The sequence below is a fragment of the Culex pipiens genome, chromosome 1 (assembly GCF_016801865.2).
Source record: "Culex pipiens pallens isolate TS chromosome 1, TS_CPP_V2, whole genome shotgun sequence".
Taxonomy (NCBI): Eukaryota; Metazoa; Arthropoda; class Insecta; order Diptera; family Culicidae; genus Culex; species Culex pipiens.
In genome coordinates this window covers 7,480,411-7,507,623 of record NC_068937.1, presented here as the reverse complement: position 1 = coordinate 7,507,623, position 27,213 = coordinate 7,480,411, and the positions used below count along the sequence as shown (strand labels likewise).

The 27,213-nt window shown below is 33.3% G+C and overlaps 1 protein-coding gene across 1 annotated transcript; it reads right to left on the bottom strand.

The window, feature by feature from the left end:
• Positions 1–13,514: 13,514 nt before the first annotated feature.
• Positions 13,515–25,245, bottom strand: LOC120430281 (protein sel-1 homolog 1). Its single transcript, XM_039595373.2, has 5 exons — positions 24,988–25,245; positions 23,910–24,926; positions 18,674–19,656; positions 18,413–18,617; positions 13,515–14,141 (listed from the first exon to the last, which is right to left on the bottom strand). The coding sequence occupies exons 2-5, from the start codon at positions 24,807–24,809 to the stop codon at positions 13,830–13,832; spliced, it is 2,400 nt and encodes a 799-aa protein (XP_039451307.1). The 5' UTR covers positions 24,810–24,926; positions 24,988–25,245; the 3' UTR covers positions 13,515–13,829.
• Positions 25,246–27,213: the final 1,968 nt, after the last annotated feature.

Genomic DNA, 27,213 nt, shown 5'->3' with positions numbered 1-27,213 from the left:
TGTATGGACAGCTGCCAAATTTGAATGGAAAATTATATGGACAAACTAATGATGCAAAATGACTTCTTTGGGCATACCGAAGGCACCACAAAAGTTTCAGCCGGATTAAAAAATACAAAAAATAAAATTCTAAAAAAAGACCGATTTCGTAGAGAATTGCTCATAACTCCCTTTGAATTCAAAAAAGTGAGCTAGGAGCTTTTTTTTTTGTTAATTTTTGCAGAAATGTATTCAAAACAAATTGAAAACAGTTTCGAAGAAAGTTCATAATTTCCAAATTACGCCCCTTTAAAATAACATTTCAATTAAATAAGTGAAGGAGGCGAGTATCTGAAAATTCCAAACTTTGTGTTACGTAATCGAAGAATATTCCCTGAAACGTAAGACACTGTTTGATGTGTTTATTTTTTTTTTTCGTTTTCCTTAAACAATTTATAAAAAACTTTTTCTCTATTTATTTAAATATTTTTCATTATTTGAATTTGCCTACTTCAGTTCAGTAAAGTTTTTTTTTGTTTATTCAAGATATGTGTCTTCAAATATCAGTAACTTCAAAAAAATATCAGATTTTTTTTATAAATTTGTCCAGCTCTTCAATAAAATTGCTATATTTTTTTACAACCTTATGCCTAAATCATTTACGCTTTTCCACTATATTTTTTTCTTTTTTAATAAAATCAAAATTACAAATCCTCCCCCTCGCAAAAAGCCCCCTTGCTGAGTGTCAAAATCGCCACCACATCTCCTCTGGTGTCTCTGTCACCAAACTGACCAATTCACATTCGCTTCGAAATCGTTCCCCGGTTCCAACCCCGGGAGCCATTCCGTTCTCTGTGTGTGAGTGTGATAAAGTTTCAAATTTTATTGCGCACACTTTTCGATAACGAAGAGAATATGATCCTAATAACATGTGCCGAAGAAGAACTGTGCGGAGTTCTTCGACTCACGTCCACCGTCCAAATTTTAGGGGGTTTCTGGGGACGGAGGACCCTCATTTGAAAGGGGGATGGGAACCGGAAGGTTGGCCGAGAGGAGTGGACAAATGAGTGTTTGAAAGTTTTATCTTGTTTTGGCCGGGGGTCCGGAGGCCACTCTCCTCTTTTGGGACCAGTTCGTAACGGAAATTGGACTTTCACTACAGTGCCATCGTCCGGCATTTGCCTTGCGGGGGGAATTCTGGGCGAAAATGTATGGGGTTTTGGGCACTGAAAGAGTGAAATCTTGAATGCCATAATGGCTTCCGTTGTGAAATGTCAAACGAGTACGATTGTTAGAAATTACAACGTTTTTATAGCAAAAAAAACAAGATTTGAGGAATCACGTCACAAACGTCACTTTTTATAGCAGCCGCCATTATGGCACATTTGACACTTTCCGTGTGTGGGGCGAGATGTCACCCTCTCGATAGAGGGACCTGCTCCAGTCCAACAAAGGGAGTGAATTTCCATTCAAAATAAACTAACAATTGAATCACACATTATTGTGATTGTGTGTTAAATTGTTCAGTCGGACGAGTTTGTGCCGACTTTAAACCAACAGCCAGCGGTTGCCATTGATTGCTCTGCACACATACACTCACATCTCCAGCAATAACATAAACTATTATCATTACAGAAAGTGATCTCTCCGGGCGCATAATCATCCAATCCGCCAACTTTCGACTGGAAAATATCTTTCGGAAAATATTATCATTTCCCGGGAAGCAAAAGTTTCCACAACAGTATTTTCCTTTCCCATCGATCGTTGTTTTTCCTGAGTGAAGGGAAGGGGAGGGAACACATGGTCCACACATTATTATGGCATATAGAGAACCAATATAGAGGAGCCCAGTCGAAAACAGAAGACGGTTCAATTGGATAAATTTGCTGCTCGCAAAAATAAAGTTGTAAATTTATCGAAAAGTGATTCAATTTAAAACGGAATGTGTGTATCCGCTGGCATTCCCGGGCAGCAGTGAGACCAGCTAATGGACTCGCGGCACCGTCCTCGTCTGTATCCGATTTCTCGTGGCCAGGATGCCAGGATTTTTCGGGGTAGGGAATTCCAGCATGAGTGGGGGAGGGCGGGAAATTGGGCCACTTGGAAATGAATTTTCCGCATTTTTCCCACATCCTTGCTGTCAGGATTGGTTGCTGGACGGCGTTTTTTGCATTCTAGATTTCTAATGTCAAAGAGAGGACTAGAAAACATTTTTTTGCAATTCCGTCGTGAAACTACTTACTTTTCCTGTCATTCTTGAACGACGAAATAGCCTACTTTTCTGTACCAAAAATAACAGAATCGAATAGCAACACTTTTCAAAATAAATGCTGAAAAGTTCTACTTTTCAGCACTGAAATGGATGCTGAAAAGTTGAACTTTTCAGCACTTGTTTCGAAAAGTAAAATTTTTCAACATTTTTTTGATTTAAACGATTTATTGACAAAATACATGAAAATTCGACTTAAAATTTCACTCAATGGGTGTTTTTTGAAATTGCAAAAAATTTTGTATGGAACTCGTTGCAAAACTTGTTTTTTTCAGCACTCGTCGTATTTACCCAACTCGGTGAACCTCGTTGGATAAATGTACGACTCGTGCTGAAAAAATCCTCTTTTTGCAACTTGTTGCATAAACTACTATTTTATTACTGAATAGCTTCTAATCAACTTTCCCGGATGTCGAAAAAAAATATTTTCGTATTTTCGTTTAAAAATATATCACCACATCACAAACATTATTTCGCTGACCAGAAATAATTGCAAAAGCAGAAAAAAAAACAAAATAGAGTTCTTCAATGAAAAATAAATCACAAAAACCGAACTCACTCCATGATGAGTAAATTAGGCAAACGTCAAATGGAATTCATTCAGAATTCAAAGACAATAATCTCCCAGATATGAATGAAATTCTGATTTGAAATTTCCAGCAAAAAAAAATAACAGGTTTAACTTTAAAAAATATATTTAGCAAGGTTGTTAATCGATAAAATTATCGTCGATAGTATTATCAACTGACGATGACGATAATGGTTATCGTTATTCCGATAATTGGGTCCTAAAATGAAGCTTAGATTGCTGATATTATTGTATACAGCGATAAAGCCTATTTTTCTGAGTACAATGACCCTTTGTACGACCACAAAGAGTTTAAAATGGATTTTTAAATCAATTTTGAAAAATTAACCTCGCGGTCCTTCTTGACAGAAAAGGTCCTACTTGACAGCTCGTTCCGAAGGGGACCATATACTATAGTTGATCCATCGTAAAAATGTTGTCTTGTCATTTTTTTTTTTTTTTGTACTAAAATGAAAAAAAGTGATCAGTTACGGTTTTTGATCGTGTTTTTTTACCGTTGTAGATTAAAATTGTCATAGGGCTTTAGTACCCAATTCTATCTACGATAATCTGGACGATAATTTATTTTTGAAAACTTTCTAAAATCGATGAATTTTCAATGCTTTCACTAAGAATATATTTTTCTGAAAATGTAGTAAGTATCAAAGTAAAAATATGTACTCAAAATCGTTTACAAAATACCGTATTTTTTGAAAGTACTCAAATTTTCATCATTTGCAATATGAATATCAAACGAAACATTTTTTTTAATATTTATTAGTTGTTTTTTTTTTATTATTTAAATTTAGAGAAATGACCTTATTTTTTCGAAAATACTCAAATTTTTAAATTTGCATTATGGCCATCAAACGAATTGAAATTTCGTATGTTTTTAATTAATTAGAGTTTTTTAAATACTAAAATATTAACAAATTACCGTATTTTTCGAAAATACTCAAATTTTCAAAATATGCAATATGGGTTTCAAACGAAGCGAAATTTGATTTGCTTTTTCACATTTATTGAGTTTCTTTGAAAATTCCAAAATTTTCACAAAATAGGGTAGGGTAGTCATCAATGAGACACTTTTGGTTTTCAACTTTTTCCAATTTTTTAATGAGCTTTTTGTTGCATTTTCTTTCTTCTAATGTGTTCTAATATTGAGAAATATGAGATCGATCCGACATCTACAGCCAGAGTTATTCAACTGTCTCATTGTAGACGCACTTGGCAGGAACAATGAGACAGCTGGGGATCAATGAGACACTCTACGAAAATCAACATTTTTCTAGTAAAACATCATGTTTTTGTATTGTTCCATTGCAGGTGACTTGTCTTGAACATTTTAGAGCAATTTTGCCAACATGAAACTTTAACTAACAAAAGTTATACTAAAAAGTATATAAATTTTGTAAAATCCATATATTAATACCAAATAACTTAGTATTTTTGGTTAAATGAAGTTAAAACTCTATAAACATGCCAAAAATCACTTTTAATTCATGTTTTGAAAGGTTTCCATAGATTTTGAAAAGTTTAATGAAGAAAAATCAAAGTGTCTCATTGTTACCCATGGGCTGAAATGAGTGGGGAACAATGAGACAGCCTGCCTGGGGTTCTGGGTATATTCTAAATTTTGGCCAAACCTAATGAAAGGACATTGTAGCCCAACTCAATCCCTATGGAACGTCGAAAGAAATTTGAAAAAATATTAGTTTTGGTGTAAATGACAGCCTTCGAGCGAAAAAGTATTTTTTGTCCATAATTTACTTTTACACCACAGAATCAAACATTTATGAATAACTTTTCAAGGGAGCGTCCATAACCAAAGCCACTATTATGGCAGACGTGTATCCAGTAGACACACCTTTCCCCCAAATATGAGCATGATTGATTGAAACTACGACTTGTGAGAGCAATTTTATCATTGATCCCCGTGTCTCATTGATGACTACTCTACCCTACCTTATTTTTTAGAAAATACTAAAATTTTCATAATTTGAAATATGGGTATCATACGAAGCAAAATTTGGTTTGCTTTTTCACATTTTTTAAGTTTTTTTTGAAAATTCCAAATTTTTTACAAAATATCTTATTTTTCCTTAATTTGCAATATGAGTATCAAACGAAGCGAAATGTTGTACCGTAAACCGGGGTGACTTTGATAGGATTTCAATTTGTTTTTAGAATATTTTCCAACAGGTAAGGTTTTTCTCAAGATTATTATTTTTAAAACATGTACTGGGGTAGGTCACACAAAGTCCATGCACTATTTTGGAAAAAAAAGTTTTTTCAATAGTGTTTAGAAAAATAGTTACGTTAAAAATTCTAAGTTTAAATTCCGGGGTGACTTTGATAGTCATATTTTTTCTTGTTAAAATCATATTTAAGATATTCAAACTTTATTTGTACGTTAAATGTACCATCACTAAGGTTGCTGATACAGATTTTAAGAAAAAAAAATCACTGTTAATAATTAGTTAACTAAGTTCATAAGCTTTTTAACAAAATACATATAAATTTTAGGTAAAATTGTAAAAAAGTCGGAATTTTGTCTGAAATTTGTTAAAACTAGTTTTGTTTATAAAATTATCGATTTATATTGCATTTTATATGAATTCTAAACACGAATCACAAGTTTTCACTTTTGACATGAAATTTGTTCAACTGAAATTGCCTATAAATTTTGAGATTTTTTTAAGCTGTGTTTTAAAAACACATATTTTTTATTATTTACAAAGTTATTTAACCTTCTCCTAGTGGAAAATTGTCCAAAGAATCTGAAAATGCATTCCGTTTTCCGATTCAAAATCATGTTCATTGAGAATATCATGAAACTTTGAGAAGTTTAAAATAATGACTTTCATCAACATTTTCTTAACTATAGTTGACTAACTTTTTGAACTTTTCAAAATTTTATGAAAAGTTCTTTTTGAGGTACTTTGAACACTTCTCTACCACGGTCAGTATGATTCTAAACCATTCCGTACGTATTTTAATTGCACTCTTCATTTTGCGGAAAAATCGCAAACCTATCAAAGTCACCCCGGCTATCAAAGTCACCCCGTTTTACGGTATGCTTTTTCACTTTATTAGTGTACATTTTTTGAACATTTATTTTATTTTTTAGAGTTTGATAAATATTTTAAAAAAATACACTAATAAAATGAAAAAGCATACAAAATTTCGCTTCGTTTAATACCCATAATGATTACCTTGAAAATTTGAGTATTTTCGAAAAAAACGGTAATTTGTGAAAATTATAGAATTTAAAAAAAAAAATCTAAAAAGTGTAAAAGCAAACAAAATTCCGCTCCGTTTGATACCCATATTGTATATTTTAAAATTTTAAGTATTTTCGAAAAAATACGGTAATTTGTAAAAATTTTTGTATTTTCAAAAAAAAATCAAAATTTCGCTTCGTTTGATACCCTTATTGCAAATTATGAAAATTTGAGTATTTTCGGAAAAATACGGTAATTTGTGAATTTTTATTTTTGAATTTTCAAAAAAAGCTCAATAAATGTGAAAAACAAACCAAATGCCGCTTCGTTTGATACCCATATTGCATATTTTGAAAATTTGAGTATTTTCGAAAAATACGGGAATTTGTGAATATTTAAAAAAAACTAATAAATTAATAAAGCATACAAATCTCGCTTCGTTTGATTCCAAGACATACATTACATATGGGTCATTCCAGGTACAATTTTGGACTCGACCAAGTTTGGTGCCGATTGGACCATCCTTCTTTTTTTTTGGCACCACCCTCTTTTTGATGATTTTGTAAAAAAAAAGTTACTTTTTTCGTTCACTAGTAACTTTCCAACTATTAGACCAAACGACTTTCTTCTGGTTGCATTTTATAGGAAACTGTCCAAGAAAATCATTTAAAATAAAAAATAAATTCTCAACTGCCTTCCAATATTGTTTCTTTTTCTTTTTTGCATATCTCAAACTAAACCAAACCAATGCCGAGAAACAGTCATTCGAAAATAAAAACTCTTCCTATTCTCCTATTACTATGTTTATATTTTTTAACATTCTTGTCATTTTTGTCATCTATTTTGTAAAAACACCAAAATGACCAAAATAAAAATTAAATGTCAAACGTGAACGGATGTTAGAAATTCCATATTTTTTTGTAGCAAAAAAGAAACATCATTTTGAGGAATCACGCCAATTTCTACAAAAGTCACTTTTTATAGCAATTGTCAAAATTGTAAAAATTGTCAAAATTGTAAAAATTGTCAAAATTGTCAAAATTGTCAAAATTGTCAAAATTGTCAAAATTGTCAAAATTGTCAAAATTGTCAAAATTGTCAAAATTGTCAAAATTGTCAAAATTGTCAAAATTGTCAAAATTGTCAAAAATGACAAAAATGAAAAAAATTACAAAAATTACAAAAATTACAAAAATTACAAAAATTACAAAAATTACAAAAATTACAAAAATTACAAAAATGACAAAATTGACAAAATTGACAAAATTGACAAAATTGACAAAAATGACAAAAATGACAAAAATGACAAAAATGACAAAAATTACAAAATTGACAAAATTGACTAAATTGACAAAAATTACAAAAATGACAGAATTGACAAAATTGACAAAATGGTTTTAAAAAAATGGAAGGAACTTAATAATCTCAAATGGAATATAAAAAAAAATTTCAGTGGATTTTGTTATTTAATAATTCAAACAATAAATCTTAAAACCACATTTTTCCACCAGCAAATTTGATGACAAACAAAATGTTTTCATTCCAGCGCATCAGCCGCTCCAATAAACCGCTCAAAATCATCCCCCAAACCCTCCACCCTCAACCCGAATATTTGTTTATTAAAGTTAAATTGGCAGACGCCGGGGGCTCCATCTATCTTCCGCGCTATAAATCTTTCTTCTGCATAAATTCAGGGGCGGTACGGATCTTCGGGGGGCGCGTGCAATGACTCGGTGGATATTATTTCGCCCTGTCATCGAGTTTGCAGCTGCCCCGCTTTTTTTTCGGCAGCTATATTGGAACTGGTTTTTAAAAAGGATAACAAAGGCGAGAGATGTTTGGCTTTTCCGAAGAAAAAAGGAGGGGGGAGGGGGCGAGAACAGACTCTTCCAATCCTATTAACATTAAAAGTGCAGACGTCTCGGGAAAGTATCGGAAACTCTTAAGTAAGTTTTGAACTTGACTAATTTTTGAGAAAATTGAAAATTTAGTAATTTAAATTGAAAAAAAACCCGATAAAACGTTTTTATAGCAAATGTAGCCGAGACGCAAACCCAATTTTGACAGCTCAAAATTCCAAACAATACTATTTAAGAGTGTAACTCTGCTGAATTTTTCTTCAGTAAATTTTCAAATTGTTTCAAAATACACCCTTTTTAAACCCTTCGCTTGAAATAACCTTTCTGTCGCGCTATAAAGTTGCGTTGGCGGTGGCGCCTTCTCGCATGACTAGCTTTCCCACCCTTGTGTATGTGTGCACGTGTGTGTACGTGTGAAGGACGCCCGACGCTGGCCTGTCAACTCAGCACTCAATGGCAGACTGCTGCTGCTGCTCCCAAAGTTAGGCAATGAAGTACAGAAATTTTCCCAATATTTATGGGAAAAGTTTCTTTTACAACAGAGAGAGAGAGCTCGAGTGAGGGCATTACACCCCTTTTCGGTTGATGAAGAGTAGCTCGGGATATTCTGACGCGGGCGGCGTGAGTTTGCTGGAGAAGATCCAATAATGCGTTATAAAATGTACTTTATCATTCTGGAGAGAGGGGCGATGGCGGTCATTATGGTGAGATGACAGTTTGGAGTTGTGCGGCGGGATTGTGTTTTGGGCTATTTCTGCTCAATTAGGTGCAGTGGTTGGGGGGGAACGGTCGGAAATTGAAACGGGTTTGCGAACTGTCATTGCTGCCATAATGGCGGCTGCCGAGGGGTTGGACTCTTTGAAAAAGTTAGATTTTATATCGCACTTTTTCAACTTTTCAAATTTAGCTTAGTTAACTTGCTTAGTCAGTCGATTTGAGAAAAATATGAATCAATTTTGATTGGATTTGGCCAAATGTCAAATGGCGACTGACGAGCGGTTTCTAGAAACAATTCAGCTCAGAAAGTTCCATAATTTCACTCAATTAAACAACTTTTCCAAACCGTTCCACCAACATTCGGTTAATTAGTGTTATTTGAAAAACTAATTTCGCACAAAACCCCCAAACCCTGGCAAAACAGTTTATTAGTAAACAAACAACACTTTCGAGAGGAGAAGAGTTGTTTCAGCTCAAATGAAAACATTCTCGAAAAATTTCACAACACTACCTTCCCCCTGCTAACTAATCGTCCCGAGATTCTGGCCAAAACTCGTCGAGCAACAGTTTGCATTCCGAGGACCGGAATTTGGTACCATCAGAGAACCGGGGCCAATATTTGCCTGGTGAAGGAGCCCACTGCTGGGGATACAACGGGAATTATCGTCGGGCTGGGAAACGATAAAGTTTGTCCTGGCCACATCCTTCGACTGTTGTACTGTTTTTGGGGCGAAAGAATGGTATTGTTTTTGTGACGAACGTGTTTTGTTAGCGATGCATAATGCAAAACTTTGATAGTGATGCGCAACATTGCATGCAAGTTTGTCAACTTTCGCCCGATTTTAATTGCATACTTTTAGGCACTTCTCGGTGATTTGAGTTAGCTTTTCCCTAACAACAAGCTTAGCTCAAACATGGCACCATTTCTTGCCGCTCCCCTTTCCATTGGCCCCCTAAAAATTAAGGAGCAAATTTATTCGTGGAATTCGCTCCGGACAACCCACCCCGCTCCACCCAACGTCACATGTTAGTCGAAAGTTTAAATTAAAATGAATAAAATCATCATAAACAATAGAGTTATAATAGTCTATTCCCTTTAGTGGGACCACGCGAAGAATCACAACAACAACCTTAAGGCGCAATGATGACGGTTTGTAGTGGTGGTGGTGCCATCTCTTGGCCGAAAAGAGCAAATAAAATTTTGCATACTTGCGGGCAAAACTACGCCAGCAAAAAGCGCCCGCGCCAAAGTTGGTCATTTGAGTCGCGATTCGTAATGCGATTTTTAAAGTGTTGTTTGTTGTGCTAGAGTTGGAAAGTTGGCTGGCTGGCTCGAGGAAATAGGAAAAGTTTCTGATTTGGTGGTGGGATCAGATCAGAGTGCGGCCGTGATGACTGACGAAAAGGATGGCTAACTTTTAAATAAGTGGCAATTGGCTAGGGATTGAGTTTGTAGGGATTGAGTTTGAAGCAATTGTTGAGACCTTTAGAAAATAAACAACTGTAATTCACTGATTTCAATTTAATAATCAAGAATAACATAGAGCAATTCTCTAGCTTTGCTCTCTATAAAAAAGAGTTTTTGGAGCCTGCCAATACAAAGGGCAGAGAAAATTTACGATTTGTCAATTTTGTCATTTTGGTCATTTTGGTCATTTTGGTCATTTTGGTCATTTTGGTCATTTTTTTCATTTTGATCATTTTGGTCATTTTGGTCATTTTGGTCATTTTGGTCATTTTGGTCATTTTGGTCATTTTGGTCATTTTGGTCATTTTGGTCATTTTGGTCATTTTGGTCATTTTGGTCATTTTGGTCATTTTGGTGATTTTGGTCATTTTGGTCATTTTGGTGATTTTGGTGATTTTGGTGATTTTGGTCATTTCGGTCATTTGTTCATTTTGGTAATTTCGGTCATTTTGGTAATTTTGGTCATTTCGGTCATTTCGGTCATTTCTGTCAATTTGGTAATTTTTGCCTTTTTGGTCATTTTGGTCATTTTGGTAATTTGATAATTTTGGTCATTTTGGTCATTTCGGTAATTTGTTTATTTGATAATTCCGGTTATTTTGGTAATTTTGGTCATTTCGGTCATTTTGGTAATTTTGGTCATTTCGGTCAGTTTGGTAAATTTTGCCTTTTTGGTCATTTTGGTAATTTGGTAATTTTGGTCATTTTGGGCATTTTGGTCATTTTGGTCATTTTGATAATTTTGGTCATTTCGGTAATTTGTTCATTTTGGTAATTTCTGTCAATTTGGTAATTTTTGCCTTTTTGGTAATTTTGGCCTTTTTGGTCATTTTGGTCATTTTGGTAATTTTGGTCATTTCGGTAATTTGTTCATTTTGGTAATTTCGGTCATTTTGGTAATTTCGGTCAGTTTGGTAATTTCTGTCAATTTGGTAATTTTTGCCTTTTTGGTAATTTTGGCCTTTTTGGTCATTTTGGTCATTTTGGTAATTTGGTCATTTTGGTAATTTGGTCATTTTGGTAATTTGGTCATTTTGGTCATTTTGGTCATTTCGGTTTTGGCCTTTTTGATCATTTGGTAATTTTGGCCTTTTTGGTCATTTTGGTCATTTTGGTAATTTGGTCATTTTGGTAATTTGGTCATTTTGGTAATTTGGTCATTTTGGTAATTTGGTCATTTTGGTCATTTCTGTTTTGGCCTTTTTGATCATTTGGTAATTTTGGCCTTTCTGGTAATTTTGGTCATTTTGGTAATTTGGTCATTTTGGGCATTTTGGTAATTTTGGTAATTTTGGTCATTTTGGTCATTTTGGTCATTTTGGTCATTTGGTCATTTCGGTATTTTTTTCATTTTGGTAATTTCGGTCATTTTGGTCATTTTAGTCATTTCGGTAATTTTGGCCTTTTTGATTATTTTGGCAATTTTGCCCCTTTTGGTCATTTTGGTAATTTGGTCATTTTGATCCTTTTGGCCGTTTTGGTAATTTTGGTAATTTTGTAAATTTTTGTCACTATAGTCATTTTGGTAATTTGGTCATTTGATATTTTGGCCATTTTGGTCATTTTTGTCATTTTGATCATTTTGGTAATTTTGTCAATTTTGGTCTTTTTAGTCATTTTGGTCATTTTGGTCATTTTGGTCATTTTGGTCATTTTGGTAATTTGTCAATCTTGTAAATTTAGCCAATTTTGGTCATTTTATCAATTTTCCCAATTTGGTCATTTTGATAATCTTGTCAATTATGGTCATTTTGGTCATTTTGGTCATTAAGGTCATTTTGGTCATTAAGGTCATTTTGGTCATTTTGGTCATTTTGGTCATTTTGGTCATTTTGGTCATTTTGGTCATTTTGGTCATTTTGGTCATTTTGGTCATTTTGGTCATTTTGGTGATTTTGGTGATTTTGGTGATTTTGGTCATTTTGGTAATTTTGGTCATTTCGGTCATTTGTTCATTTTGGTAATTTCGGTCATTTTGGTAATTTTGGTCATTTCGGTCATTTTGGTCATTTCTGTCAATTTGGTAATTTTTGCCTTTTTGGTCATTTTGGTAATTTGGTCATTTTGGTAATTTGGTAATTTTGGTCATTTTAGGCATTTAGGTCATTTTGGTCATTTTGGTAATTTTGGTCATTTCGGTAATTTGTTCATTTTGATAATTTCGGTCATTTTGGTAACTTTGGTCATTTCGGTCAGTTTGGTAATTTCTGTCAATTTGGTAATTTTTGCCTTTTTGGTAATTTTGGCCTTTTTGGTCATTTTGGTCATTTTGGTAATTTTGGTCATTTCGGTAATTTGTTCATTTTGGTAATTTCGGTCATTTTGGTAATTTTGGTCATTTCGGTCATTTTGGTAATTTCTGTCAATTTGGTAATTTTTGCCTTTTTGGTAATTTTGGCCTTTTTGGTCATTTTGGTCATTTTGGTCATTTTGGTAATTTGGTCATTTGGTAATTTGGTCATTTTGGTAATTTGGTCATTTTGGTAATTTGGTCATTTTGGTCATTTCGGTTTTGGCCTTTTTGATCATTTGGTAATTTTGGCCTTTTTGGTCATTTTGGTCATTTTGGCCATTTTGGTCATTTTGGTCATTTTGGTCATTTTGGTCATTTTGGTCATTTTGGTCATTTTGGTCATTTTGGTCATTTTGGTGATTTTGGTCATTTTGATGATTTGGTCATTTTGGTAATTTCGGTAATTTTGGTAATTTTGGTCATTTCGGTAATTTTTGTCATTTCTGTCATTTTGGTAATTTTGGCCTTTTTGGTCATTATGGTAATTTGGTCATTTTGGTAATTTGGTCATTTTGTTCATTTCGGTAATTTTGGCCTTTTTGGTCATTTTGGTCATTTTGGTAATCTGGCCATTTTGGTCATTTTTTTCATTTTGGCCTTTATGATCATTTTGGTCATTTCGGTAATTTTGGTCATTTTGGTCTTTTGGTCATTTTGGCATTTTTGAAAATTTTGGTCATTTTGGTAATTTGGCCATTTTGGTCATTTTTTTCATTTTGGCCATTTTGATCATTTTGGTAATTTCGGTCATTTTGGTAATTTTGGTCATTTTGGTAATTTTTGTCATTTCTGTCATTTTGGTAATTTGGCCTTTTTGGTCATTTGGATAATTTTTGGATATTTTTGGGTTTTTTTTTATATTTTTGGATATTTTTGGATATTTTTGAATATTTTTGGATTTTGGTCGAAATTTTTGAATATTTTTGGATATTTTTTTGATTTATTAGCTACATTTTTTCCAATTTCCGTCTTCGTACAAAGGAATTTCTCAACCAAAAAAACGCAGTTTTCAGAGTTTCTACATCATTTTTATTTCACATAAACTTTCACGACCTCTCGATTTTCCCCACTTTCTCACAAATACACAGCTTCAGGTTTTTTTCCCGACGACTTCACGATTCTTTTTTCACTTTTACATTTCTTTAATTCATATGGATTGATTAATTTTCCTTTCGTCACTCACAAAAATATTTTGTAATTCCTACTCAATCGATATCGATACTCACAAAGTCTTAAATAATCTAAATCGATCGCTTTTGTGTTCGCTACTAGTGCATGCCGTGGGTGAGAACAAAAAATGCAACTAAAGATCAGCTGAATTGCTTAAATTTGTTTAAAAGTGTGTGATTTTTAAAATAAAAAAAAAACACTAACAAACAGAATAAATCGAATAAACAAAAGTAAATAGTTCTTCAGAATTCATCTCTTTGCGACTAATTTCTCATTTTTTCTTTACTGTGGCGTGTCCTCGCGCTGTTCCCGTCGCTCCGGATTGCTGTTCCGTGGTGGAGGAGTCGCGTCCCTCGTCGTTGGCACTGCCGCCGCCGCCACCGGAGTGTCCGGACGATCAATGAGGGGCGCTTCGTCTGCGGGAACGTTCCGAGCTGGCGGCTGGGGTTGCTGAGGTTGAGGCTGCTGACCCGGTCCCGGTGGCCTCCGGAAGTAGAGCGCACCGCCGAGCACGATGGTCAGCACCGTGATCAGGTACAGGTCCCAGTTGGAGGCGATGTTCTCGTCCAGGTTGAGCAGCACGTTGAAGGGGGACTGTTGGGGGGAGGAATGAATTGAATTTAGGTTGGGTGGTCACCAGATTTCGATTTTCAAATTCTCGGGTGTCTCCAGAGACCAGAAGGAATTTTGCCGGAAATTTTTTACATCACATTACTTTTAATATGCCATATGCCATAAATCATGGAATTTTTCATCTTCTTCATCCTTTCATCTGAGTATTTTTCTATACTCAACATAAAAACTGTGATTTCTTTAAAATGTTATGCAAATCATTATTGAAAAGGAGGAAATAAATATTATCAACTATCATGGTTATGAAAATCAATGTCCTTTATAATTCAAAATTGAAAATTTGGGTAAAGAAGATTTCATTATATACATTAAGCTTGTATGAATTTAAAAACAGCAATTTTACTAAGAATTAGACATATCTTAGATTTTTATTTAATTTGTCTTATTGGTTGAAATTTCATGACTACTTTCTTTTTGACAAAAAAAAAACATTTAATTTCATTCATAACAATGTTCAAAAATCTTTTTTTTCTGATTAATAATAGACCTACAATCGATTGTAGATACAGTCACCCGCATATTCGGAACACTTTTCCGATCCGCCATTGTTCAACAATCATTGAAAATCGATAATTGAACATAATGATTTTTTTATACCTTCATGTGAAAGCTTTTCTCGTAATCTTGTGAACTTGTTTCAATATGTTTTGATGACAAAACTAAAAATTGTCTGGCAGAAAAAAAATCAAAAACCAAAAACTTTAAAACAAATTTAACAAAAATATCAATTTCAATTTAAAAATTGCAAAAAAAATCTGAAATTTATAAATTTTATAAACAAACAATAACATACCAAAATAATAATAAATTATGAAAAAATAAACTAGAAAATTCTAAATATCAAAAATTTAAAGAATTCCAAATGTCAAAATTCAAAAATTAAATAATGATAAAACTACAAAATTTCAAAATTCTTTATTCAGAATATTCAAAAAATCTGAAATTTAAAAAAATATAAGACGTATTTTTTTTAAATTTTTGATTCAAAAGATGAAAATTAAAAAAAGGGACTTTGAAAATTTGTCTGGCAGAAAATTTTAAAAATTAAAAAAATCAAAAACCGAAACTTACAAAAAAAAACAAAAATTCAATTTCAATAAAAAAAATAAAGAAAATCAGAAATTTACATATTTAAAAATACAAACAATAACATACCAAAAATACAAAAAAAAAATACGAAAAGAATAAATTTGAAAATTCTAAACATCAAAAATAATCAATTCTTTATTCAGAATATTCCAAAAATCTGAAATTTAAAAATTATAAGACATAATTTTTTTTAAATTTTTGATTCAAAAGATGAAAATTAAAAAAGCGACTTTGAAAATTTGTCTGGCAGAAAAATTTAAAAATTAAAAAAATCAAAAACCAAAACTTACAAAAAAAACAAAAATTCAATTTCAATAGAAAAATTTAAGAAAATCAGAAATTTACATATTAAAAATTAAAACAATAACATACCAAAAATACAAAAAAAAATACGAAAAGAATAAATTTGAAAATTCTAAACATCAAAAATAAGAAAATTCAAAGAATGTCAAATTAAAAAATCCGAAGATTCGATAACAATAAAATTTTAAAAAAAATTATTCTTTATTCAGATTATTCAAAAAAACAGAAATTTAAAAATTAAAAGACTCAAAATTTTTTAAATTCCTAATTCAAAAGATAAAAGATTCAAAAAAGTCACAAATTCAAAATTTAGAAATTTCAGAACATTTATATTTTAATATTCAATAATGCTACAATTGAGTTTTTTAAAAGAAATAATAATTTTAACAATTCCAAAATTCAAAAATCAAGGAATATGTTTTAGACCTAATATATGACTCTAAAAATGACGGATTTTCTGACGGCGGCATTTAAGACTTTTTCAAAAATCTTCAAAATTGAACAATTTAAGTACTTAAGAATTTAAGAATTTAAGGATTTGCTAATTTTTCAAATTTAATACCCGAATGTTAAAACTTTAACATCTCTGTGTTTTAATTTTTTTGAAATATTTTTTTTTGTTTTTCGATTATTTTAGGACTTTTTAATTTTTGATTCCTTTGATATTTGCTTCTATTAGGACGTTGTAAATATTTTTCAAAGTTTATTACAAAACTGTTCGGAGTTTATGGGTGTTCCGAATATGTGGGATGACTGTACAACATTTTATTTACAATGAAAATTTAAATTATTAGATAGTTTTAGTTTAGGAAGCAGAATTCAGATTTTATGGAGTCCAAAATAAAATTAATATTTTTTGTAGCTTCATTTTCAGATTAAGTTTAAAACCTTCAAGAACTCAATTTTTGTTTTAATGTTGTACCCACTAAAAAGTGATTTGAGTTTATAAAAAGTGTATTTTTTGCCAGATGAAATTTTAGTCAAGCTTGACAAACTCCTAAAATATGTGTTGCCAAGAAATCAGAATGTTTAATTATTTGGTTTGAAAGTGCTCAATTTTTTTTTGCAAAACTACGTTTTTTCGAAAAAGTACTCAAAATTTCAGTTTTTTACAGTATGAGTATCAAATGCTCGGGATTTTTTCATACATTTCGAAAGTTATAACACATTTTGTTTAAATACTAAAAATAAAAAAAAAACGTATTTTTGAAAAAAAATACTCAAAATGTCAGTTGTTTTTGCAATACGGGTATCAAATGATCGGGAAACAATTTTTAAAAACACAATTTTTTTAATAAAACTACGTATTTTTGAGAAAATACCTAAAATGTCTGTTTTTTCAACAAAAAATTGGTGTCAAAAAATCGGGATTTTTTCGTATATTTCGAAAGTGGTGACACATTTTTTAAATAGGTACTAAAAAAATCATAAAACTACTTATCTTCGAAAAAAAAATGTCAAACATAGTTATCTCATCTTGAATTATTCATTTAGAATAATTAGAATAACATTCTTAAGAAAAAAAATTAATTCATTTAAGGGAGATTTTTCGAGTTTTAAGTAACTTTTAATATTTTTGTACTTTGGCAGTAAAATGCCCGGATTATTTTTTTTTTTTCCTTTCACGTATCGAGAAATTAAAAGTGCAACATGGAGTTAAACTTTCTGTCAAGCTTCTGTTTACCATGACAGTTGCGAAAGTTTGACTCCATGTTACCGGCTCACATCTCTCTTTTTAATTTCTCGATTTATCTTCGTTTGACAGTTAACCCTCTACTGCCCAAATTTTTTTTTCAAAATTTTTTATTTTTCCCGTGTTTTGAGCAACTTTTGTTCTACGAAAAACTTTACTTCTCTTGTTTTATGTTTTTCTTGTTTCATTTTTAGGATTTTAATTTGCATTTATCTTGTTTAGTTTATGTTTGTTTTTGGTAGTATTTGGCCTACTCTACCACCTCCTATCATTACATTTTGCCTATCTAATTTTTTCATGTTTTTACAGTCACTTTTTCAATTTTTTGCATGTTTTTCACATTTTCTGCTATAAAATGGAACCATTATCATTTAAATTGTAAATAAATGCGTAGAGGCATAGTCTTAAAATATAGGAATTGTTAGTAAAAAACACAGCCAAAGTTGACCCCTAAAAAAATTACATTTTTAAAAACATTGGCAAAGTCACATAAAACAAGTCAAACTTCCAGCCCTAAAATTTTCCAAAATTTTAAAAGTTCTTCTTTCCAATGCTTTTTGAAGATCAAAAATTGGTTGAAAAATTGATTTTTGGCGATTTTTTAAATCGAAGCCCGTCTAGAGGCGGGGTTGGGTTGTAGAGGGTTAACAGGAAAATTTGTCTAAATGTCTGCTCACATCTCTGTTTGGTGACATTTAAGGGCAGACCCGAGCAAAAAATTAAAATTCTTCAGCAGAGGTATTTTCAGGTTAGATTTTGCAGATATTTATCTGCTGCAAATGTTGCTAAAATCAGCCGCTGCATATCAATACTAACAACTATGTTGATTCGTTGAGTTGACAACTGACTGACAGCGGAAAATATTTAATTTATGCAGCTTTAGAGTGCTACGATGCTACTACTCTGGCCGAATTCTTAAGGGAAGTGGCAACTTCAGACATGACAGTTTTATTTTTTGGACGGAAATATATTTTTATATATTTTGCTGGATCAGGTCTGACCTGAAGATGAAATATAACAATTTCAGTTAAATTTTCTTCAGTCGAAGAAAATAGTTGGATTTTTCACTAGTTTCACCAACTTTATCACAATTTGATGATAAATCCCATTTCCATGTGTGAAGTTTAATAATAGCCTTTAAACTCACCTCCCGCAGCGACTCGAGCTTGAACAGCAGCTGCAGCTTCATCAGCGCCAGCGTCACCGGCACCTTCGCGTCCGCGCTCGTCTCCGCCGCCAGGTCGTAGCACCGCTTCGCCAGGTGAATGTCCTTCTTCATGCCGAGCCCCTGCTCGTGCATGTAGCCGAGGTTGAACATCGCTTGCGCGTTGTGCTGCTGCTCCGAGGCCATTCTTAAAATTGAAAAGTTGGTTAGAATTGCGTTACGGAACTCGTCAAGCTGACTCACCGGTAATGCGACGCCGCCGTCTCAAAGTCCACCAGCGTCCCCAGTCCGTAGTAGTGATAATCACCCAGTTTGACCTGCGCCGCCGAGTAGCCTTGCGCCGCGGCTCTTCCCCAGAACTGCAGCGCCCTCAGCAGCTCCTGGTCGCGGTTCTTGAACAGGTTGACCTCGCCCCGATCCAGCAGGAATGCCGCGTTGCTTTGCGCCACCTCGTACCCAAGCTCGGACATCAAAGCGTACTGCGTGAAGGCCTCCTCAAACCGATACGAGCGATAGTCCTGGTACGCCGACATGAGCCGTTCCGTCCACTTGCCCCGCTCGGCCACGTTCTTGAACAGCTCCACCGCAGTCGGACACGATCGCATCATCCCCAGCCCGACGGCGTGCATCTGCCCAAGGTGGTAGAACGCCAACACGTGCCCAGATTGTGACGCCAAATTGTAGTACTTGTTCGCCAGCTTAAAGTCCCGTTTCACCCCCGTCCCGCTAAAGTACATGTTCCCCAGCTGAAGCTGCCCGTCCACCCAGCCCTGATCCGCCGCCTGCGTAAAGTACTTCAACGCCTTCACCGTGTCCTTCGGAACGCCCTTTCCGTGCAAGAACATCACCCCCAGTCCGCTCTGCCCAACCGGATTCCCTAAATCAGCCGCCTTCTTAAAATACTTAAACGCCGTATCATTATCCGCCTTAATGTTGTCACTCCCCTCCAGATAAATCTTCCCCAAGAACGCCATCGCCACCGCATTCCCCGCATTCGCCGCCTGGCTAAAGTACTGCAGCGCCTTCTGGTGGTCCAGCTGGATGCCCCGCCCACCCTGGTAGTGCAACTGGCCCAGCCCGACCTGCGCCTGCACGTCACCCTTGTCCGCCAGCAGCTGGTAGTAGTCGATCAGGTCGTTGTCCAGGATGCCCGAGCTGGTCCCCGAGTTTTCCGCCTCGTCCAGCAGCCGGATCCGGTGGATGGCAGCGCCGCCGGAGAAGGTTACCTGTGGGAAATGACAAAATAAGAGTTAAAAAAAATCTCTGAGATTTCGGTCATTCGATTTTTTTGTATTTTTTAATCCGACTGAAACTTTTAAAGCGCTTTTGGTATGCTCAAAGAAGCCATTTTGCATCATTAGTTTGTCCATATAATTTTCCATACAAATTTGGCAGCTGAAAATTCAAAAATCTGTATCTTTTGAAGGCAAAGTTGTAGGTATGGATAAGGACTACATTAAAAAATGATACACGGAATTTTTTTTTTTGGTGAAAAGACTTGAAAAAAATATTAAAAATTATGCTACCTTCGAGAAATTTTCCGATCTTCTCGAAAACAATATTTTATTTTTTTAAATCAAGACTAACATTTCAAAGGGCCAAACATTCAAAATTACGCCCTTTTAAAATGTTAGTCTTGGTTTAAAAAAATTGAAAAATATTTTTTTCTTAAAGATCGGAAAATTTTACGAATGTTTCATATTTTAACATCGAAAATCAAACCATTAGTTGCTGAGATATCGATATCAGAAAATGGTGGGTTGTTTGGGTGAGACTTAGAAATCATTAATTTGCCTGTTTTTAAATCTTTGCATGGCAATATCTCAGCAACTAAGGGTCGTATCAACAAAGTTCAAAAAAGCAAAGTATAGAGAATTTTCTCAGCTTTTCAAAAAAAAAAATTTCAAAGGTGGGCAAACATGTGCACTTATTTAAAAAATGAAAAACTTCGACTATTTTCAAAACAGTTACTTCAAAATGGCTTTAACTTGAAAACGGTGCACTTTATTAAAATTTCACTAAAGTACTTTTTGATTGCAAATTTGATTTTACATCGAAAAATAAAGTTGAAAAAAAGTTGGTCGCAATTTTGGTTGGTGCGATTTTTTGAAAAATCAGTATCGATTCAAAACTTCATAACTCGGTCCAAGATTTTTTGGACAACCTGGAAATTTCTGAAAAGTTGGCATTTTATGTCCCCTAAAACAAAAAAAATAAAATAGTGTTTTTTGCAAATCAAGTTTTAGTTATAAAAAGTTAAATTAAAAATCACCAAAAAAAATTTATCGTGTATAATTTTTTTTCAGTCTAGTCCATTGCCGAAGACTTCAAATCGATCAAAAGATTCCTTCAAAAGATACAGATTTTTGAATTTTCATACATCATTGTATGGACATCTGCCAAATTTATATGGAAAATTATATGGACAAACTAATGATGCAAAATGGCTTCTTTGGGAATACCGAAGGCACCAAAAAAGTTTAAGCGAGATTAAAAAATACTAAAATTAAAGTTAAAAAAAGACCGATTTCGTAGAGAATTGCTAATTTTGTCAATTTTGAAAATATCGTTCATTCTGGTCATTTTTGTAATTTTGGCCATTTTGGTCATTTTGGGTATGTTGTCAATTTTGGTCATTTTGGTCATTTTGGTCATTTTTGCCATTTTTGTCATTTTTGTCATTTTGGCCATTTTGGCCATATTGGGCATTTTGGCCATTTTGGACATTTTGGACATTTTTGTCATTTTTTTCATTTTTGTCATTTTTGTCATTTTTGTCATTTTTGTCATTTTTGTCATTTTTGTCATTTTTGTCATTTTTGTCATTTTGGCCATTTTGGTCATTTTGGGCATTTTGTCAATTTTGTCAATTTTGTCAATTTTGGTCATTTTGGTCATTTTGGACATTTTGTCAATTTTGTCAATTTTGTCAATTTTGTCATTTTTGTCAATTTTGTCAATTTTGTCAATTTTGTCAATTTTGACAATTTTGTCAATTTTGTCAATTTTGTCAATTTTGTCAATTTTGTCAATTTTGTCAATTTTGTCAATTTTGTCAATTTTGTCAATTTTGTCAATTTTGTCAATTTTGTCAATTTTGTCAATTTTGTCAATTTTGTCAATTTTGTCAATTTTGTCAATTTTGTCAATTTTGTCAATTTTGTCAATTTTGTCAATTTTGTCATTTAGGTCAATTTTGTCAATTTTGTCAATTTTGTCAATTTTGTCAATTTTGTCAATTTTGTCAATTTTGTCAATTTTGTCAATTTTGTCAATTTTGTCAATTTTGTCAATTTTGTCAATTTTGTCAATTTTGTCAATTTTGTCAATTTTGTCAATTTTGTCAATTTTGTCAATTTTGTCAATTTTGTCAATTTTGTCAATTTTGTCAATTTTGTCAATTTTGTCAATTTTGTCAATTTTGTCAATTTTGTCAATTTTGTCAATTTTGTCAATTTTGTCAATTTTTTCAATTTTGTCAATTTTGTCAATTTTGTCAATTTTGTCAATTTTGTCAATTTTGTCAATTTTGTCAATTTTATCAATTTTGTCAATTTTGTCAATTTTGTCAATTTTGTCAATTTTGTCAATTTTGTCAATTTTGTCAATTTTGTCAATTTTGTCAATTTTGTCAATTTTGTCAATTTTGTCATTTTTTGCCATTTTTGTAAATTTTGTAAATGTTGTCATTTTTGTCATTTTGGTAATTTTAGTCATTTTAGTCATTTTGGTCTTTTAGGTATTTTTTAAGATCAATTAGATCAATTTTGTCATTTAGGTAAATTTTGTCAATTTGGTTTTTTTTTGTCCATTTTTGTCATTTAGTTTATTTAGGTCATTTAGGTCATTTAGATCATTTTTGTCATTTAGTTAATTTGGTGATTTTGTCAATTTTTGTCATTTTGGTCATTTTGGCCATTTTGGTCATTTTGGACATTTTAGTCGTTTTGCCAATTTTGGACATTTTGGTCATTTTAGCCATTTTGGTCATTTTGTCAATTTTGGTCATTTTAGTCATTTTGGTAATTTTGTCAATTTTGGCCATATTGGTCATTGTAGTCCTTTTGTCAATTTTGGTAATTTTGGACATATTGGTCATTTTGTCAGTTTTGGTCATTTTGGCCATTTTGGTCATTTTAGTCATTTTGATCATTTTGGACATTTTAATCATTGTCAATTTAGCCAATTTTGGTCATTTTGGTCATTTTGAACATTTTAGTCATTTTGCCAACTTTGGTCATATTGGTCATTTAGGTCATTTAGGTTATTTTTGTCAATTTTGTCATTTTTGTCATTTAGGTCATTTTGACCATTTTGGTCATTTTGGCCATTTTGGTCAATTTGGTCATTTTGGTCATTTTGCCAATTTTGGTCATTTTGATCATTTTGGTCATTTAGGTCATTTAGGTCATTTTTGTCATTTAGGTCAATTTTGTCAATTTTGTTTTTTTGTCATTTTTGTCATTTAGGACATTTAGGTCATTTTGGTCATTTTGGTAATTTTGGCCATTTTGGTCATTTTGGTCATTTTGGCCATTTTGGTTATTTTGTCAATTTTGGTCATTTTGGTCATTCTGGCCATTTTGGTCATTTTGGTCATTTTGGCCATTTTGGTCATATTGGTCATTTAGGTCATTTAGGTCATTTTAGTCATTTTGTCAATTTTGGTAAATTTTGGTCATTATGGTCATTTTTGTCAATTTTGTCAATTTTGTCAATTTGGTCATTTTAGTCATTTTGTCATTAATTTTTAATATTTTGACAATTTTGGTAAATTTTGGTCATTTTGGCCATTTGGGTCATTTTGGGTATTTTGTCTATTTTGTAAATTTTGGTCATTTTGTAAATTTTGGTCATTTGGCCATTTTGGTGATTTTGGTCGTTTTGATCCTTTTTGTTGGATATTTTTTAATATTTTTGGATATTTTTTAATATTTTTTTTATTTTTTTAAATATTTTTGAATATTTTTGAATATTTTTTAATATTTTTAAATATTTTTGAATATTTTTGAATATTTTTGAATATTTTTGAATATTTTTGAATATTTTTGAATATTTTTGAATATTTTTGAATATTTTTGAATATTTTTGAATATTTTTGAATATTTTTGAATATTTTTGAATATTTTTGAATATTTTTGAATATTTTTGAATATTTTTGAATATTTTTGAATATTTTTGAATATTTTTGAATATTTTTGAACATTTTTGAATATTTTTGAATATTTTTGAATATTTTTGAATATTTTTGAATATTTTTGAATATTTTTGAATATTTTTGAATATTTTTGAATATTGTTGATCATTTTTGAATATTTTTTTCAGATCTTATAAAATTTGCAGAAAAATGTTTTTTTATTTGTTTATACATTTTTTTTTAAATAGCTCTCGATTTTTTGTTTAAATAAATAATAATAATAAAAAGTAAATAAAATAAATCGGTTTTAGATATCCATCGACATTAAAATCAACGCCTCACCTGATTCGCCACCTTCGTCGCCACCTTCCGGTAAAAGTCCAGCGCCGTCTCGCAACTGTTCGGCACTCCCACCCCGGCCCAGTACCGATACCCGAGTGCCATCTGCGCCCACGAATTGTCCCCGAGGGCGGCCATCGTGTAGTAAACCAGCGCCTTGGCCTGACTCACGTTGAACCCAATCCCGGCGGCGTACATAAACCCAAGTCCCATCTGCGCGTCCGGAAGACCCTCGTCAGCCAGCTCCTGGAACGTCTTCTTGGCCGCCTCAATGTCCATGTGGATCGGATGACCGAGCAGTTGGGCCCACGCGACGTGACTCTTCGCCAACGGGTGACCCTTCCCGGCGGCCTCCACCATCAGCTTGATCCCGGCCAGTTTGTCCACCTTGGTGCGATTCATGACGGCCATGGCGCGGTCAAACGCCTCCTGCGCCTCAAGTTCCTCCGGCGTAAGCGGTCGCACCACTTCCGGCTCCACCGGTTCCAACCGATTAATCTCGTCGATTTCACTCTCGATCTTCTGAATCATCCGCTCGTGGTTCTCCAACATTTCGTTCAACATCTCCGACATCTTGCGGTTTTCCTTGTCCTGGGACAAATCCGGCGCCTTCACAATCTTAATCGCCGATCCGCCGATAAAGTGCAGCTCGTCGGAAAACACATCAAAGTCGGTGCGGGACGCTTCCCTCCTCGCTTCCTCTTCCCGTCCCAGCACCGATTCCTCCAGCAGTCCCTCGGCCGATTTGCGGTCGTTTTCCGTACTGGTGGTCGCATCCGACGGCGATTCCTCCTCTTGCGCGGGGGAAACTTTCCGCTTGGCTTCCTCCGGCCCGAGTGGTTCGCTCCAGCAAACCGCCCCAAACAGGACCAGGATCCCGCACAGCAGCAGGAACGTCTTCATCGTCGTCGTCGTCGTTTTGCGTTTGTTTTTGTGGGCGATAAACTTTTGTTGCTGTTTTTGCTGCTTTGATTATTCTTCTAGAAGCAGCGGCGACGTGTCCATCGAAAAAGCTGGGAACTGATAAAAAGACGCAACAATTATAAATATGATAATAAGTGGCCAAAGTGACAATCGGTACCTTGCCCCGGATCACAATCCGGTCAATCCGCAAGTGGTTCCAGATGCTTTCTCGCGAGGTGAAGAAAATCGGCACTCAAGCGAAAACTTTCCACCAAATTTAGTCCCCTAACTAAACCACACACTATCTCACTTTAAATCACTCTCAAACCCCTTTTTGTGCACTTTTCAATCTCTAAAAAAGTCCTTTTCCGTGGGAGAATTTCGCAAATTTGGCTGAGATGTTGTTATTTTGCCACCGACTGCTCTGAGGTGGAAGAATGGATTTACAAAAAAACTGACGTGTGCGATGCAAAAATTGCGTTTGACAGCTGTGGCGAGGGGGGTAGGGGGGTTTGGTCTCCCGGGAATTTTGGGAAAGAATTTAGGGAATTTAAAAAATTCGGGTATCACATTTTTTGATTTAGGAAATTTAAAAACAAATAGGGGCAGGGGGGGCAGAATGGACCACCCTTGGTTTTGGGCTTTAGAATGGATTTAGACCAATTGTAAGGCAAGGGTCTTATAAAGGACGTCAAATAACTTCACCATACCGAAAACGACGTTTGACCCTGGAAAAAAAGTCGAAAAAACTTTTTTTTTAAAATGGCTCAAAAACAGTTTTAAGCTAAAAAATTTCATCAACCAAGTATGTATATAACATTGAAGGGAACATCCCAAAGCATAAGCCTACTACACTGAATTCATAAATTTTCATGTTGTTCTATGGTTTTTGGCGCATTTTACTTAGGCGGGCCATTCTGCCCCCCCTCCCCCTACAGTTACAAATTAGGCACGTTTTTTCAAATGCTTTCTGTTAGTGGTAAAAATTAGAATTTTATACTTCCAGAGTTTTTTTTTTTAAAGGACCAATAAACAATTGTCTTTCATATGTTTGCCTTGAAGATTTTTTAACAAAAATTTGTTTTTTTTTACAATAATAGGGTTCTAAATCCCTATACGTATTTTTTTATGTATGTACAACCAATGTAAAATACAGATTGTCAAGGGAGACAGATTGGTCGATGCAAAATAAATCGACACTGGCAACGTATGTTTTGCGCTTGCAACACTGCCAGTTTTGCTGGGCGTAAGGGCGGTTGGTGTGCAGCGCGTTTCGATCTGTCAAACATTGGCCAATCTGTTTGCCTTGACAATCTGTAATGTAAAACGGTAAAAAACACAATTTCATCACTTTTTTTCATTTTTACATAAAAAAATTACAAGACAACATTTCCAAAGTTTTTTTTTAAAGGTCCTAAAACTATTGTGTTGCATACTGTATTGACGATATAGACCCCATATTCGTCGTATTTGAGGTCTTATCTACCCAAATATCAGCGTGAATATCATACGCGCATAATACTCGCGCAGTATTCCTTGGCTGCATACCGTATCGACTCCAATATTGGCTTCATATTGGTGCAATATCAGAAGTAAATTGCCCTTTGATTGTGTTTCATATGTTTATAGGACCTATTAAAAAACTCTAGATTTTACGCTGGATCAACTATAGTCCACTTGGAACGAGCAGTCAAGTAGGATGCTTTCTGCCAAGAAGGGTCGAGAAGTTAATTTATAAAAATTGAGTTAAAATCCATTTTGAATTCTTTGCGGTCGTGCAAAAACTTATTGTACTCGGAAAAATAAGCTTTTAATTTCAAAATTCAAAATTTTAGATTTTTAAGATTTATGAATTTGAGATTACTCATTAGAATTTGAAAAATTATTTTATTTAGAATTATTTTTTATTAGTTTTTTGTTTTTTAAACCATTTGTAAAGTTTCAATTGAACTATTATGTATACAGCATTAAATCAGATTCTCAGTTAATAAATATTAAAACATTCAAATTCTAAATTAAGGAAATTTCTTGATTTAAAAAAATTAAGATTCTTAAAAAAAATTAAAGGCATTTTCTCCAATGAAATGTTTTTAAAATATAAATTCTTAAATTCTAATAAGCTTAAAATCTAATAATAATTCTTTTTTATTGGGTCCTACAACTAAGCCTAAGTTTGTGATATTATTGTTCACAACGATAAGGTTTTTTTCTGTAGATTTTTAAGACCGCAAGGGATTTAAAATGGATTTTGAAATCAATTCACAGTCTTTAAATTGAACAATTCCAGAGTTTTTTATAAGGTCCTATAAATATATGAAAGCGTGTATGAAAGACAATAGCTTATGTGTCCTTTAAAAATAACTTTAGAATTGTTAAATTTCCAAATAACAGAATAAAATATATA